The sequence below is a fragment of the Culicoides brevitarsis genome, chromosome 3, assembly GCF_036172545.1.
Source record: "Culicoides brevitarsis isolate CSIRO-B50_1 chromosome 3, AGI_CSIRO_Cbre_v1, whole genome shotgun sequence".
Taxonomy (NCBI): Eukaryota; Metazoa; Arthropoda; class Insecta; order Diptera; family Ceratopogonidae; genus Culicoides; species Culicoides brevitarsis.
The window spans coordinates 903,563-919,334 of NC_087087.1; the positions used below are offsets into that span (position 1 = coordinate 903,563).

At 30.3% G+C, this 15,772-nt stretch overlaps 2 protein-coding genes across 4 annotated transcripts; both read left to right on the forward strand.

Annotated features, from left to right (window-relative positions):
• The first annotated feature begins 1,003 nt into the window (after positions 1–1,003).
• LOC134835811 (monocarboxylate transporter 12-like) lies at positions 1,004–11,903 on the forward strand. 3 transcript variants are annotated; one of them, XM_063850779.1, is made up of 7 exons: positions 1,004–1,234; positions 3,766–4,637; positions 9,308–9,409; positions 9,486–9,557; positions 9,614–9,788; positions 9,850–10,077; positions 10,622–11,903. In XM_063850779.1, the coding sequence occupies exons 2-7, from the start codon at positions 4,253–4,255 to the stop codon at positions 11,709–11,711; spliced, it is 2,052 nt and encodes a 683-aa protein (XP_063706849.1). In that variant the 5' UTR covers positions 1,004–1,234; positions 3,766–4,252; the 3' UTR covers positions 11,712–11,903. The 3 variants fall into 3 exon arrangements, with proteins under 3 accessions (XP_063706849.1, XP_063706850.1, XP_063706851.1); XM_063850780.1 differs by having other exon boundaries at positions 4,073–4,637; XM_063850781.1 differs by having other exon boundaries at positions 4,141–4,637.
• Positions 11,904–12,714: 811 nt separating this feature from the next.
• Positions 12,715–15,728, forward strand: LOC134833453 (serine/threonine-protein kinase greatwall). The gene is given in 4 exon segments (XM_063847769.1): positions 12,715–12,841; positions 12,907–13,784; positions 13,786–14,858; positions 15,333–15,728. Coding segments are annotated over 3 exon segments (2,298 nt in total). The 5' UTR covers positions 12,715–12,841; positions 12,907–12,950; the 3' UTR covers positions 15,724–15,728.
• The last annotated feature ends 44 nt before the right edge of the window (positions 15,729–15,772 follow it).

Consider the following 15,772-nt stretch of genomic DNA (forward strand, 5'->3'; position numbering starts at 1 on the left):
GTAAAATCGTGCGTAATCGGTCTTAATTAGAAGCTCGTTACATATCTCCTTCGTGCTTATTAACTTATCGACATTAATTGATAACGATCACATATTCTCTTGTTTGTCACAAAACCATAAATCAGCAAAACACTCCCCGACAAGGCTTGTTTTCTTTATGTAACTCTTCGTAATCATCGCCAAAAAAACAACAAAGATGCTCAACAAATTTTTTTTGTGCAAAGTCCATCAATCATTTCCCATCGGATGAGTTAAGTTTGTTTCGCAAAAAAAAATCAACAAAGCTCAACACATAAAATATGAATTTTTGTTGCGATACATGAGTAAAAAGGCAATTTTTGTTTGTTTCTTGTCCATTTGTAATCTCTCCGAAGTAGAAATTAGTTGCTTGTCTGAAGTCTAGACCTCCTAAAAAAAAAGTATAAATCAAAGTGTAATCAGCAAAAATGGTTCGTTTTTATTATTAAAACGTTGATGGCAGATATGAGGTTTTTTCTGCTGAAATTGATGACCAATAAAAAGTTTTATTTCATTGAGACAAATTTTTTTCGCATAATTTTTATATTCTATTCATGTAATTTGATTAATTTCAAGCAAAGTGCGATGCAATATTTTTTTAAAGCAAATTCCTGTCTTTCCGCAAGTCTTAAACTTTTTGAAGGGAAAATAATTTTCTTCTCTCGAAAAAATGCAACCGCAAAACATACACAAAAGAAAAACGATGAGCGAACACATTTTCATACTCACTCGTTTTTGGGTTTTGCTCTTTCCATTGCCGTTCTTCGAACATGATACAGAATTGATACACAGCATCCGTGTTGATATATTCCCATCGTATCGTCGCGGCGTCGTTGTCGTCGTCGTCGTACACACCGAGAGTGTCTCTGTTTGTTGGTTTGATGTTCCCCCTGTAGTACGCACATAATAAGACAACAACATGCCCGAGAATGTGTTGCGGTAGTATATTTTTGATAATAATTTCAGTCAGTTTCGGAACGCTAACGATATCGGGTGTGCTGCTTCGGAGCAAATATCGCCTCCAATAATCGTAATAATAATACTTACGAAATAGTTCGAGAGTGCGGGAACAGATTATCTGCGAATTTATGTGATTTTTAAATTAAATTTGCGGTATTAGTGGACTCGAAACATGATGAGAAAAAAAAATAAATGATTTATACCGCAATTTATGCGATTAAAAACAATGACGATTGTAATAACGTTCGTTCGAAGGGTAATTCAATACCGGGACAACAAATAAAGGAAGAAAATACGAAAAGATAAAAATTCTTTAAAATTACCAACGATTCGATTTAATGACAGTTCGCATTGGATCAGATTGTTTTTTATTTACTTACTCTCCGAGAAAGTTGAGATCAATTTCATTTAATTGTCTTTTTGGACTTTTTTTTTCTTAATGTGACGACACACGAAGATGCAACAGAAATTTAAACCTTGTTGACGCTGCTGCTGCTTTCACGATAAACACATCCTCAGTGTAATAATGACAGAAACGTTATCAAATCAGTCAGTGATTGCCCTCACGTTCATGTGATAAAAATTAACACAACGAGATCTACTGATGTAATGTCATATCGCACACAATGTATATTAGTTGCTCGGCAGTTTGTTATAACAATGCGAAAGTTTTCTAAATTCATAGGTTGACTCGTTTTCTGAAAATAAAAAAAAATTAAAAGAAATTTTTTTAATTTGAAAAAAATATATTTTTATATAAAATTTTAATATTTTATGAAAATTTGCGAATGCTACAAAATATCAAATTTTTATGAAAATTTCAATTTTACAAAAATTCAAATTTTTATGAAAATTTTAATTTTATAGTTAAAAAAACTTAAAAAATTTTTACATTAATAAATTTTTAGGCATGATTTTAAAAAATTTCAATTTTATAAAAAAAAATAAATTTTCAACTTTGACTTTGACAAATTTTTAACTATGTATTTTTAAAATTTAAATCTTTTTTTTATGAAATTTCACAAAATTTGAATTTTTTACAAAAATTTTAATTTTTGAAGAAAAAATAAAATTTTTCGATATTTAAGAAATTTTTCAACATAAGAAATTATTTAAGATGTTAATAAAAAAAATAAAACTTTTTACATTAAATTTTTAATGAAATTCAAATTCATTAAAAAAAATTTTTAAAATTTTGAACTCAAAATTCGAACTTTTCACAGAATTTATTAATTCTTTTTAAAAAAAATTATTGAAATTTATCAAAAAAAATCTTTAAAAATTTAATATTTTTTTTAAATTTTTAATGAAATTTTACAAAAACAATTTTTTTTATGAAAGTCATTTAAAAACTTAAATTTTGAAAAAATTAATAATTAAAAAATTTAATAATTTTCAACTAAAAAAAAATGAAAACAAAGAAAAATGTTCACCCAATTCCATCATTGCTCGACAAAAAATAAACTTTTCTGTTGAGTTTTGTGTGCATCGTCATTGTTTCCCGTTCATTCACTATTTTTGCATTGCAATCTGCCCTCATCTCATTTGACACATGCATCATAAACGTTTCCGCAAACACGAAATTTTTCCATGAAATTTTTTGGACAAGATTATTTCGCTCATAGTTTACATACCACAAAAAACATGATTTATCGCCCATAACAATATTTACTCACTCGTTAGAGCCACGATTATTTCGAGCAAAGAAAAAAATTATTTTTTACCAAGTCATGCTATAAAATTTTATGTTAATCGTGATTGAAACAAATGTGAATTCAATGCGAATGATGAAAAAAAAATCTTAAAAAATAATTTTCTGAATACTTCTTGAGAAAACTTCTCGGAAGAAGGTTGTTAGATTCTTCTTCGTATTAAAACTTTTTCAATTTAATTATATTTTGATGATGACGACAAATTGTGAGTGCTGCATGTTGGCACGTGCTAAATGACACAATTTCGCAGTGTAACTTCAAAAACTTACGTTTTAATTCAAAAAATATCGAAAAGAAATATTATTGGGGATTAAATGAACACATGTTTCTCGCATGTGAAGAGTATTTATCAAATAATTCGGACATTAATTGGTTTCTCGTGATTTTCTTGTTTTTAATTTTCTTTTAATTTTTAAATAATAACCGAAACAGTCGTAATTTCACAGACATGAAGATATTTTAATCCATTGACTGTAAAAATGTGCATTCTGGGCCAAGTTTAAAGAATGTTGTTTATTTAAATTTTTTCATTTGTTTTTTTCAAACAATTTTATTTTCTTTTGTCTATCGAAATTCGTTGGAATCATAAATCTGCATTATTTTACTCAGCAGTCAAAAATAAAACAAACGAATTTTGACGCGTTGTTGATTTTGCAAACGCAAAAAAAAAAGTTGAAAATTGTCAAATTTTTCGCAAAAACACTTGAAATTGAAGAAAAATAATGTTTGTTTGATTTGTTAAAATTTTCAACACTTTTCAAATGTTTTTCCAAAATTCTCTCTTTTCATGTTTATTCACATAAAGTCTCCTTATGACAAACATATCACATTTCTTGACAAGGCTGACTTTAAGTTTTTGCATAAGATTACAATTTATCAGAAAAATATTTTGACATTAAACAAAGATCTGAGCGATTTTTGTTATTCTTTCGTTTCTTTCGAGACTTTCAATTTATGAAATGAAACTTTCATCGTCGACGTCGCAGATATTTCATTTTATTAAAGTTTCGGCAATAAAAAGTGCCCATAAATGCAGAAAAAAATATTAATGGATATATTTGCTAATTTTGTATAGATTAAAATGCACTCGAGAGATATAAAACTCTTGTGTGGACCAATAAATATCCGAGTAATAAACATTAAAATCGGTGTTAAAATAATATTTCTGCTAATGGAGTGAACGTATCCGAACTGCATGAAGTGCGAAAAAAGAACAAATTATATTACGGTAATGATAATAAATTTGTTAATTATTATTTTTGCGCCACATTGACCAAGTTCACAAATCTTTTTGAGGCGCTTTATTAGAATTCATAAACAAACAACCGAAAAAATTGTTTATGCCAACAAAAAAAACACGCGTTGAATTTATTACACTGAAGATAATGTCTCAGCAAATTATGAGAAAGGAAGCAGCAAGCCTATAAATTTTCTTACATCGAAAAAATAGACTGCATACATTTTTAACGATAACCATTAAATGTTGAGCGAACGTAATAAAAGTGATAAATTCACAAAAAAACCTTAAAAAGAAATGCAAAAAATGTAAGAGAAAACAAAAAATGAAATTTCTGAATAACAAAACCGACAGTTCGTCAGGCGGAAATTACGGAAATTTCGAAGATTCGGGTGTGTCGGGCGTCGCAACGAGTGCTGATGTTCATTCCATAGAATACGATGAGCCGCATCCCGAGCCTCAATTGTCGCCAAATACGCATCATTTGCCCACGTGTCATCACAAAGGGCCCGTCAGCAGGATTTCGTCAATTTCCGCTACAAGTACGAGTACGATAAAGCAACATTATTATCCGGAAGGCGGATGGGGATTTATTATTGTTGCTGTTTCGACGCTTGTAGCGATTTTAAATCATGGATTGCATATGTCAAGTAGCGTCATGCTGTTAGGGATGATGATGCGTTTTAAGGATGTCACGTTAGTTGATACAGGTAAAAAAATCTGAAAGAAAAAAAAATCATGTGTTCATTAATATCGACACAAAAGAAATTTTTTTGACATGATTACGAAAAAATGTTTGAAATTTTTCAACGTTTTCTCTATTCAAATTAAAAAAACATTTTTTCTTTGATTTTTAAAAAATTTTTTTTTCAAATTTTAATTTTCATATTTTGAAATTTTTAATTTTTTTTCTTTAAATTTTTCAATTTTTAATTGAATTTAAAAAAAATATAATTTTTTTTAATAAGAAATTCAAAATTTTAAAAAATTGAAAGAAAAAAAAATTAAAAAAAGAAAATTAAAATTTGAAAGAAAAAAAATCAAAATTGAAATAAAAAAGATTTAAAATTTGAATGAAAAAAAAAATATTAAAAATTAATTAAAATGTGAAAATAAGAGATTTAAAAAAATTGAAAGAAAAAAAAATAAAAAAAAAATTTAGAAAAAAATTAAATAAGGGTTTCTTAAAAAAAAAAAATAAAAATTTAAAAGAAAATTATTAAAAAAAAATTATAAAAAAATTTGAGAGATAAAAAAATCATTAAATTTAAATGAAAAAAAAAAATAATAAAATTGAAAAAAAAATAAAAATTTAAAAAAACTTAGATAAAAAATTAAATAAAATTCGAAATTTGAATGAAAAAAAATTATTTAAAAAAAATCAAAAATGATGATAACGTTATGATATCTATTAAAGAACCCTAATAATGTTAGTATTGAACTAACACGTTCAGCTATACAAACATTGATAAAGTAAAAAAAATAGAAGTCAAGAGTAGAAATAATTTTTTTTAGTTTTTTTTTTTGTAAAATTTCATTAATTTGGTGAGAAATAATTTATCTAAAAGAATAAAAGCTTATCATGTAAAATATTATTTCAGTGCAGACAATTAGATAAAAATTGTGTAAAAAAAGAAAGAGGCATAAACCTTGAAGTACAGTACATGCGATATATTTTTTTTATTTCTCATATTATTTGTTTAATTTTTTTTAAACTTCGTATGAGAAAAAATTGGAAAGAATGTGAGAATTTGAAGTGTTCAAAAAAAAAATCGTGAGGTAAAATATTAAAAAAATTAGAAGAAAATTTGAAATATTATAAATAAACTTAATTTGATACAATATCTTTCGTCGTAAACAGGTACTACTTATCTCTGACAACCGAACAGTATTCCATTTGTGAGTCATCAAAACGTCATTAAAACTAAGTACGAAGGAGAATAATAGATTAGCTTTGTTTTTGTTTTGTGTAAAGCACGTGCTACAGCCGGCGACGAACCGCTATGGGACTCAAACCGAAGCAATTATCACATTATGAACAAATATTTTGTCACTAAAATGGTTATTACAATGTGTATCTGTGTTAGTAGTAAGCAAGAAAAAAAATATTTGTCTAATGATAATTCACACTGCAGTACGATACATTTTTTTCTGTTCATTTAGATACTCAGTGACTTCCAATGAACAAACATCGCCGTGCTTAGTTTTGTAAAATTAATTATTAATTGATAGCTTATCGTTCGCGTTACTGTCGAAGCATTGAATCAGTCACTCTCGTCGTACTGAACTACTGAAGATAAAAATCGTTGTCGACCCAGATGTCGGTTAGTTGTGAACGAGCATTCGCACGATGAAATTGCCAAACATCAGACGTGCTTCTTACGTGTTTTGGATCGTATTGGGCGTCTGTTTTCTTCTTTTCTGCATTCAACAAGGCTTTTTTGAGGAATCTTGTGAATTTGTCAACTCCTTCATTCCATTGCCCGAATCAGAAATTACTCCCGAGGGACGTCGCAACATATTTTTCATCGAAAGTACGCAACCATGCAACGAAATACTCGAACTGAATGCCCGTCAAATGTGCTCGATCGAATCTGCGGCACGACAAAACCCGGATTGGAATGTTTTCTTGTACGTCGTTCAAGCGAAAGGATTTGTCGCGACTCATGAAAACATTCAACGATGGAGTATTTTAAGAGAATTCAAAAATATTCATGTCAAAGTGATAAATATTAAGAATTTTACAGCAAACAGTCCTGTTGAAAATCTCTTTAAGAAAGGCTTGAACTCGTTTCGAAGTTATTTGAAGTATCATCGTTCAGATATTTTGCGTTTTACACTTTTGTGGAAGTATGCGGGCACGTATCTCGATCTCGATGTCATCTCACAGCGAAGTTTGAACGAGCTTGGATACAATTTCGCCGTTGAACAGGAGAAAAATTATCCAAAAGTTCTTGCGGGTGCAGGAGCTATTAATTTCGACAACGACGCTCTCGGGCGAAATATGTCAGAAATAATTCTCAACGACTTGGCGCACAATTTTAACGGGCACAAATGGGATGACAGCAGTGTTCGTGTCTTAACGCGTGCAATTGTCAAGATTTGCGGCACAGAAGACATGTTTGAAGTAAATGTCGCACGTTGCAAAGGCTTTAAATTGCATCCCGTTGAAACATTTTATCCGATCAGCTTTTCGCATCAAGAACTCTTGATGGATTCGAAACACGGAAAAATTGGCATGGAAATGGTGCGAAATTCTGTCGGAGTTCATGCATGGAATAAAGTGACAGCGGAACAGAAAATCCCAAAAACAAGTAACGCAGCTCTCCTTCAAATCGCGCAGAAATTTTGTCCTTCAACGTTTGACTCAATAACGGATTTTTATTGAGCTTCTCAAACATTTTCCTCGAATATCTGCCAAAAAATAGAAAATAAGTGATATTTTGTATTAAAAAAATATATATATTAAAAATAAATTAACTCGAATAAGGCCATTCTAATTTTTTTTTGAAGTTTTTGTCCCAAAACACTGTCAAAAAATTTTGAAAATTTTTTTTAAAATATTTTTATACAAGAAAAATTGAAAAAAAAAATCAAAAATTTCACTGTCAAAAAAATTATATAAGAAAAATTTTAATTCAAGATAAAAATTTGAAAAAAAAATTTCACTTTTTAAAAAAAAATTTTTTAAAAAAAAATTTAAAAAATTATTTTTTTTTACATTTTTTTTTTTGAAAAATTTTTTTTAAAATATTTTTATAGAAAAAAAATCTGAAATTTTTTTTTTTGTAATTTTTCGGCTTTTGAAATGGGGCACGTGACAAAAACATAAAAAAAATTTGGATCGGCCTAAGTTACGTTTCATAAAACCCATTAACCACTTTTCAAGTTTTCTCTTATCAAAGTCAATTTTATCTGGAATTAAAAAAGAATGCTTAATGAGTTGATATCAAATTCCGATAAGATAATTAATGTTTGCATGACGCTCAAATTAACCCAAATATCGACAGTCAAATTAGGCGATGAATTGAATTAGTGCGAAGAAGATACATTTTAGCAAGTCACGTTCGCGCTAATTTTATCTCAACTTTAATTCCTTTTGTTGTTCGATGCTATTTTTATCTGCACGAGACATTTCTTTTTTGCCTGTAAATCTTCAAATTTCGCATAAAATTGTATGTAGGAGTGTCTGGCTGCAAAAAATAAATGGAAAATGATAGAATAATTAAGTTTTACGACAATGTAAATGTTCGCATAAATGTCAAGTGTTTCTACATGAATTGGATTTTCTTGCATTTCCATTTCAGGGTTGAAGGAAAAACATGAGAGACGTTCTGACCGATAAATTTTTATCTTTCATCTGCGATAGTAGCGATGATAAAATTTTACTATAAAAACGATGATTCAATGAAAATTTACAGTTATTATTTGAATATGTGTGAATGTCGTCGTTATTTGTAAGAATCGATCATGCGGAAAATGCTTCGAGTGAATAACCAGACAACTCCATTGAATGAAAAATTTTATGATTTTATTTAGGGTGTTCAAAAAAGATTTTTCTGTTTTTTTCAAGCTTTAAAAAAAATAAAAAATTTTCAACTCAATAATTTTTTTTTTTTTTGAAAATACATATACCTAACAAAAATATTTTTTTCTGTATTTTTCGAAAAATTTATTTTTTTTTTATGAAAACTTAAAAGTTTGACTTAAGAACTTAAATAAATAATTTTTATAAAACTTAAGAATTAAAAAAAATTCCGAAAGTTATAAAAAAAATGATTTTTGAAAATTTTTCGAAAATTTTTATGAAAATTGCAAAATTTGACTTAAAAAAATAATTTATATAAAACATAAGAAAAAAAAAATGAAAATCATGGTCAAAAATTGATTTCTAACATTTTTCAAAAATTTGAAAATTTTTACGAAAATTTGACTTAAGAACTTAAAACTTAAGGATTAAAAAAAAATCTCAAAATATGTGTTTTGAAAAAAAAAAAAATTTTTTCTCCAAAAATGTTTTAAAAATATATTTTTTTTTGTAATTTTGTGATATTTTTCATCCCTTTATTGTCGTTTTTACAGCCTGAGTAATGAGGGCAAATATTTTTTATTTTGTACTTGACACGACGAACAATGAATCTGTTTTCATGCAACAGCAAAAAAATATTATTTTATGCATTATTGATGCCGATATCTGTTATTTAATGAATGAAATGTGTTTTTGCTGCAGAATTGATAAAATGCAATAAATGTGAATGATGCCCATGTGAAAAATCCTATCAGTTTGTCATAAAAAATCACGAGTGAACGAACAAATAATGTTGGAAAAGTGAACGGAAATTGTACTAATAATATGTTTCCTTTTTGCGTATCGTTACAGGATGGGTTGGCGCATTATCAGCTGCCGTTGCATTATTTATTAGTCCAATTACAATAGGCGTTTGCAAGCGAAAGTCAACAAGATTAACAGCCGTTATTGGAGGTAAATATTTGCACTCATTCTCAATGCATTAAATGAATAAATTTAACGTGCGGTTTTTAAAAATGCATCGCAACAGGTCTCGTTACGGCATTGGGATGTCTTTTTACGTCGTTTGCATCGCAATTCCATCAACTTTTCTTCAGTTACGGTAAGTTTTTGATCTTTTTCCTTTGCATTTCTCATTTGACATCCGTTTTTCTTCAGGAGGCGTCGTTGGAATAGGCGTTGGAATGACACGTGATTGTTCGACTCTCATGGTTGCTCAGTATTTCAAACGACGTCGTGAATTTGTAGAGATATTTATCGTATCTGGAAGTGGATTAGGCATCTCAATTATGTCGGCTTTCATCAAAAGTGCAATTGATTCGATAGGCTGGAGGTAAGAAATTGTTTAAAACTTCAAAATAATACTTACAAATTTTTTTCTTCGCTTCACACAGATATGGATTACAAGCTGTAACAGGCACAGTGTTTGTTACATTTATTCTTGGCACGTTTTATCGTTCAGCATCTCTGTACCATCCGCAACGACGTGCCATATTGCATTTGAAAAATCAAAAACGTAAAATTAAGGATAAGAATAAACACGATGATCGTCCGCCGTTTTTCGACTTTAGTACGCTCAAGAGTAAAACGGTGCGAATTTTGCTTATGTCTACAGGAATAAGGTAAATTTCATTCTTTTACACGAAAAAAATTTGATTTGTTCAGTTTAAATAATTAATTTTGAAAATTAACATTAAAATTGAAAAAAGTTAATAAGTCAAAAATTTTTTTATTAAAAAAAAAATATGAAAATTAAAAACTTAATATAAAAAAATTAAAAATTTTATGTGAAATAATTTAAAATGTTAAAAAAAATTAAAAAAAATTCATGAAAAAAATTTAAGAAAAAAATTAAAAATTTTATATGAAAAAGTTCAAAAAATTTTCATGAAAATTTTTTATGAAAAAATTAAAAAAAAAATTCATGAAAAAATTCAAAAATTTTTATGAAAAAATTAAAAATTTTATATGAAAAAATTAAATTTTTTATATGAAAAAAAAAAAATTAAAATTTTTATAATAAAAATTAAATTTTTAATTATTTTTTTTCAAATTAATTTTTTTTTATTATTTATTTTAGAATAAAAGAATCAAACTGAACAAATGTAATTTTTGTCCGTGTAAGAAAAAACAATAAAAAAAATTAATGATAAAATTTAATTTCAGCTCATTTGGAATCAACACTCCAATATTTTACCTCGCGCATCAAGTAACACAAGAAGGACTCAAAGACAACATTCTTCTTCTGCAAACGTATTTGGGACTTGCATGGTGTTTAGGCTGTTTACTCTTCGGCATGTTAGTTGTACGAAACAGCACAGAATGTCGCATCGCTCGTCAATATTTGTGTCAAACCGCAAAATTCATGTGTAGTCTCGCAATATTGGGATTGACGCTCGTAAACGGAAACATTCAGGGTTACGTGATGTTTGCATGGATTTACGGGATTTTTTGCGGCGGATACAATTATGCGCTCAAAATGTACACTTACGAAAAAGTAAGAGCGAGAAATTTCGCACGCGCTTGGGGTTTCGTGCAATTTTCACAAGCAGCTGGAATCGCATTGGGAGTTCCTTTGACGGGATACATGAATGGAAAAACGGGCAAAGCAGGTTATTATTTTAGTTTTGGATGCGTTCTTTTGGGAAGCGTCATGATGTTCCTTATTGACCTTCATCGCAAAAATGTTTCACGTCACAAACACACACGAGCAAATGGCACAAGGCATTTGTGTGTTTCAGATTCGTGCCCGCAACGAAGAAAACTCTCCTTTTCACAAGAACCCGAAAATGAACCCGGATTATTGGGAACGGGAGCTGCTTTGATGCTCGGAACAGATTTGCTGATGCAACAACAAGGCACCGATAAACTCGTTGAACCAATTCTCGGCTTGGATAAACCCGAACTCACATGCATCTCGGAAGAAGGAATTGCTGATATGGATTTGCCGGATAACTTTTTGGATGACATCGATTATGCGGGAGATTGCATCACGTCGTGCAACAAAGTCGAAAACTACCTCATGCTAAGTGAATTTGAAAATAATCTCAATGCAGAACTCCCGATCATCGAAAAACGCGCGACAAAACGCATGTCAATGACAAAGGCACGAGCCTATCTGGCGCAGCAACAAAGTATTCAGGAACACTCGAACGAAGATCGTGAAGACTCAGTTTTGGGACATTCGTGTAACGGCGAACAACCGCAGCTGAATGGCAATCGCATCATTACCGTGATTGAGGAAGCGTCGGTTTAAAATTTTGCGAATATTTTTTCGCTCGCAGAGGAATTGTGTACCTGATTCTGATTCTTTCACGCCCCCCGTTTGTGTCATTGTCATTCGGATTCACTGCCATTTTTTACGAATTTGACAGTTTTATGTGCATTTAAACAAATACTCATCCATAAAATGTATTATTAGATGTAAGGAACGAACAGAGAACAATAAAGTCGATAGTTTTTAACAGTTTTTCCTGAAATTTTCTTCATTTTCACGTTTTGCGCCAAATTCATTCAAAATTTGCCTTTTTGCTAATTCAAACAAACCCAATGAGCAATAAAAAACAATTTGAAATGTGCACTGGGATTTTCGAAAGTTGCTTGAATTAGCAAAATAAGGCCGCTCCAAATTTTTTTCGAACTTTTTGTCCCAAAAAGTTTTTTTCGAAATGGGGGGGCAACAAAAAAAAAAGATTTGAAATACTTTTTCATACAAAATAACAAGAATTGAAAAAAAATTGAAAAAAAAATTCTCATAATTTTTTTTTATTTTTAAATGATTTTCGAAAAAAAATTTTAGAAAAGAAATTTCTTGTAAAAATTTATTTTCATTACAAAAGTTTTTAAAAATTTAGAATTTAAAAAAAATTATTTGAATTTTGAAAACATAATTTCAAAAATTTTCGAAAAATTATTTTTAAGAAGAAAATTCTTGTAAATATGTCATTTTTAATACAAAAGTTAAAAAAATATTAAAATTTTTTTTTTGAAAATTCTTTGAAAAATTATGAAAATATACCAAAAAACGGTAATTAAATTGATGAAATTTTTAACTTTTTTTTGACCCATTGAATTTTCGGCAATGGGACAAAAACTTCGAAAAAAAATTTGGAGCGGCCTTAACGATTTTTTTAAATTATCAATTTCATTCGTCTCATTAAACAGCGCCATTTTTCACTCAAGCGGCAAATTTCAACCAATCAGAGCAGTTTAAAATTTGAATTTTCAACCAATGAGAGACGAGGATTTATTACTATCAACCGTCAAAAAAACAATACGAGCGCAAAGAAGAATTTCAACACATTTTATCGAAATTAAGCAGGAAATTCTTCAGTAAAAGTCTTCAAATATTGAAATTTCATTAGTTTATGTAGGTTTCCTTCAAAGGTGAGTATTAATTTTGCTTTTTAATTGAAAATTTTCTCGAAAAATCGATTTTCTTTGAATTTCAGTAAACTGCACACGAGTGCCTTGCACTAATTTCACAACAAAAAGCATGGCAGTTGACGAAAATTTCACGCCGAAACGCAACAATTACGAGTTTGAGGATGAAATTTTCAACACAATCGACATTTTCACGGTAAAACGTGCAAGCAACAACAACAATGATGGTCCAAAACCTCCCTCGATTCGAGATTTCTCCATCATTAAACCGATTAGCAGAGGAGCCTTCGGAAAAGTCTTTCTCGGATACAAAAATAGCAATCCAACGGACTTGTATGCCATCAAAGTGATGCGAAAAATGGAAATGATCAACAAAAATATGGTTTCGCAAGTCATCACGGAACGAAATGCTCTTGCCCTTTCCCGAAGCCCATTTTGCGTGAATTTATTGTATTCGCTTCAGTCGCCGCAATACGTGTATCTCGTCATGGAATACATGATTGGAGGCGATTTGAAGTCATTGCTCGCGATGTATGGATTTTTCGAAGAATCAGCAGCGAAATTTTACGTTTCGGAAATTTGTTTGGCTTTGGAGTATTTGCACAGTCATGGAATCGTTCATCGTGATATAAAACCGGATAATATGTTGATAGCGGCGAATGGACATGTAAAGTTGACGGATTTTGGCTTGAGTAAAATTGAATTGACACGAGAATTGGAGATGTCGGATCTTTTGAATGGATCTCCGGCAAATGCGGCGTGGAATGCACGAACTCCGGGTCAATTGTTGTCACTTACGAGCCATTTATCGTTCGAATGTGTCGAACGAAGGAGCATTCGAGGCGATGTCAGTAACTTTCGTGAACGTATTTCGGCGAATAATGCATTAAATGACTCTTCCATGAGCAAAGAACATAACGAGAGTAAAATGTCGGGAGTTTCTCCATTTCTTTTCTGCCGAAGATATTAACGTTTCGTTCACTCATACGCCAAAACTCAACAAAAATAGTGACGAAGACACGAGCGGATCGTCTTATTACACATGCAATTCGAGTATCGGAAGTCGTCGAATGAGTTCTGAGGGAAGTAGCGCAAGCGGATCGGGATCCGGAAACACTCGCATGAGTTTGATGCGAAGTTGCCTGTACAATCGCTTAAGCAAAGTGTCTCAAGTGCAATTGGAAGACAAAGAAAACTTCGATAGTGCAAATTTTTCAACTTCCAAAGACTCTTTTAGCAATTTATTGCAAGTCAAACAACACGATTGCCTCAAAATCGAAGAAGATTCGGGTCTGTCGCACATTAGCAAGACAAGTAACGAAGCTTGCAAGTCCAAAGATGATATTTCGTCGTCTTGTTCTACCGATCACAGTAACATTTGTAACTTTTCGACATCAACTCAAGCCAAATTCGAGCTCCAATCGTCGCCTTTACGCAGTTTCAAACGTCCCGAATTCTTCCGAGGCCTCAAACGACGACGCAATTTAGTCACAAGTCGTGCTGAAATGTCGGGAGATTGTTCGTACAACAGCAGTACAGGACTTACGCAAGAAATAGAGATCCTCGAATTGGGCAGCAGCACGCCAAAGAAGCGACAAAAAGGAGAAAATGGAACTCCCTTGAAAGGAGTGTTGAAAAATGTTCGTTCTCCGCCGACAGAAGACGAAGATGGCATGCCTGTGAATCATCATCTGGCAAATGTGATGTTTTCGACGCCTGTTTCGTCACAAAAGAAGGGACCATTGGCAAAATTAAAGGCAACGCGATTCGTTTTGCCTTCGAGCATTGAACAAATGAGAAAAAGCGTCGCTTTGCGATACAAAATTACGGATGAATCGATGATGATGTCGCCTATTAACAGCAATAAACAGTTGGGAAATGAAGGATTGTCGGAAAAAACTCCAAAATCGAGTGCAAAAACGCCTTATAGAACGCCCAAATCCGTGAGACGAGGAGAAATGGTATCTGACGAACGAATTTTAGGAACACCCGATTATTTGGCGCCTGAATTACTTTTAATGTAAGTTCAAAATCATTTTTTTTTACAAAATTTAAGCACTAAAAAAATTTCTATAATCATAATATTTTTTTTAACTTGCAAAACTACAAAACTTAACAATATAAAGTATGAAATAAAAAAAATATTAAAAAAAATTTAAAAAAATATTAAAAAAAAATTAAAAAAATATATTTTATGAAGTTTTCAACTTCTAAAAAAAAATTATATTGAGCAAAATTTTTTTTTTTAAATTTTTTTTTTAATATATTTTTTTTTAATATTTTTTTTTAAATTTTTTTAATTTATTTTTTTTTAAATATTTTTTTAAAATATTTTTTTAATTTTTTTTTGATATTTTTAGAATTTTTAGATTTTTGTAAAATTTTTATTTAATTTTTTTTATAATATTTTTTTTTATATTTTTTTTAAATATTTTTTTAACATTTTTTTTTTTCATTTTTTTAATATTTTTTTTTACATTTGTATCATTTTTAGGCAAGGACATGGACCTGCAGTTGATTGGTGGGCTCTCGGCGTATGTTTATACGAATTTCTGACGGGAATTCCTCCCTTCAATGATGAAACGCCGCAAAAGGTTTTCGACAACATCTTGAATCGTGATATTGAATGGCCCCAAGATGACGAAGCGTTATCCGCCGAAGCTGTTGAAGCAGTTGAACTCATGTTGGAAATGGATCCGAATAAACGCCCTGCTGCCAAACAAATGCAAGAAATGTCATTTTTCCGTGATATTGAATGGAGTCGTGTTACGGAAATGGATCCCCCGTTTGTGCCATCGCCCGATGATCCGCAAGATACTTGTTATTTCGAAGCACGAAACGAAATGCAACAAATTAAACTTTCGCAATTTGACGCAGAATATTGAAAATTTTAGATTTTTATAGTTTAAAGCGAATGTTTTTTATCTTTGAATT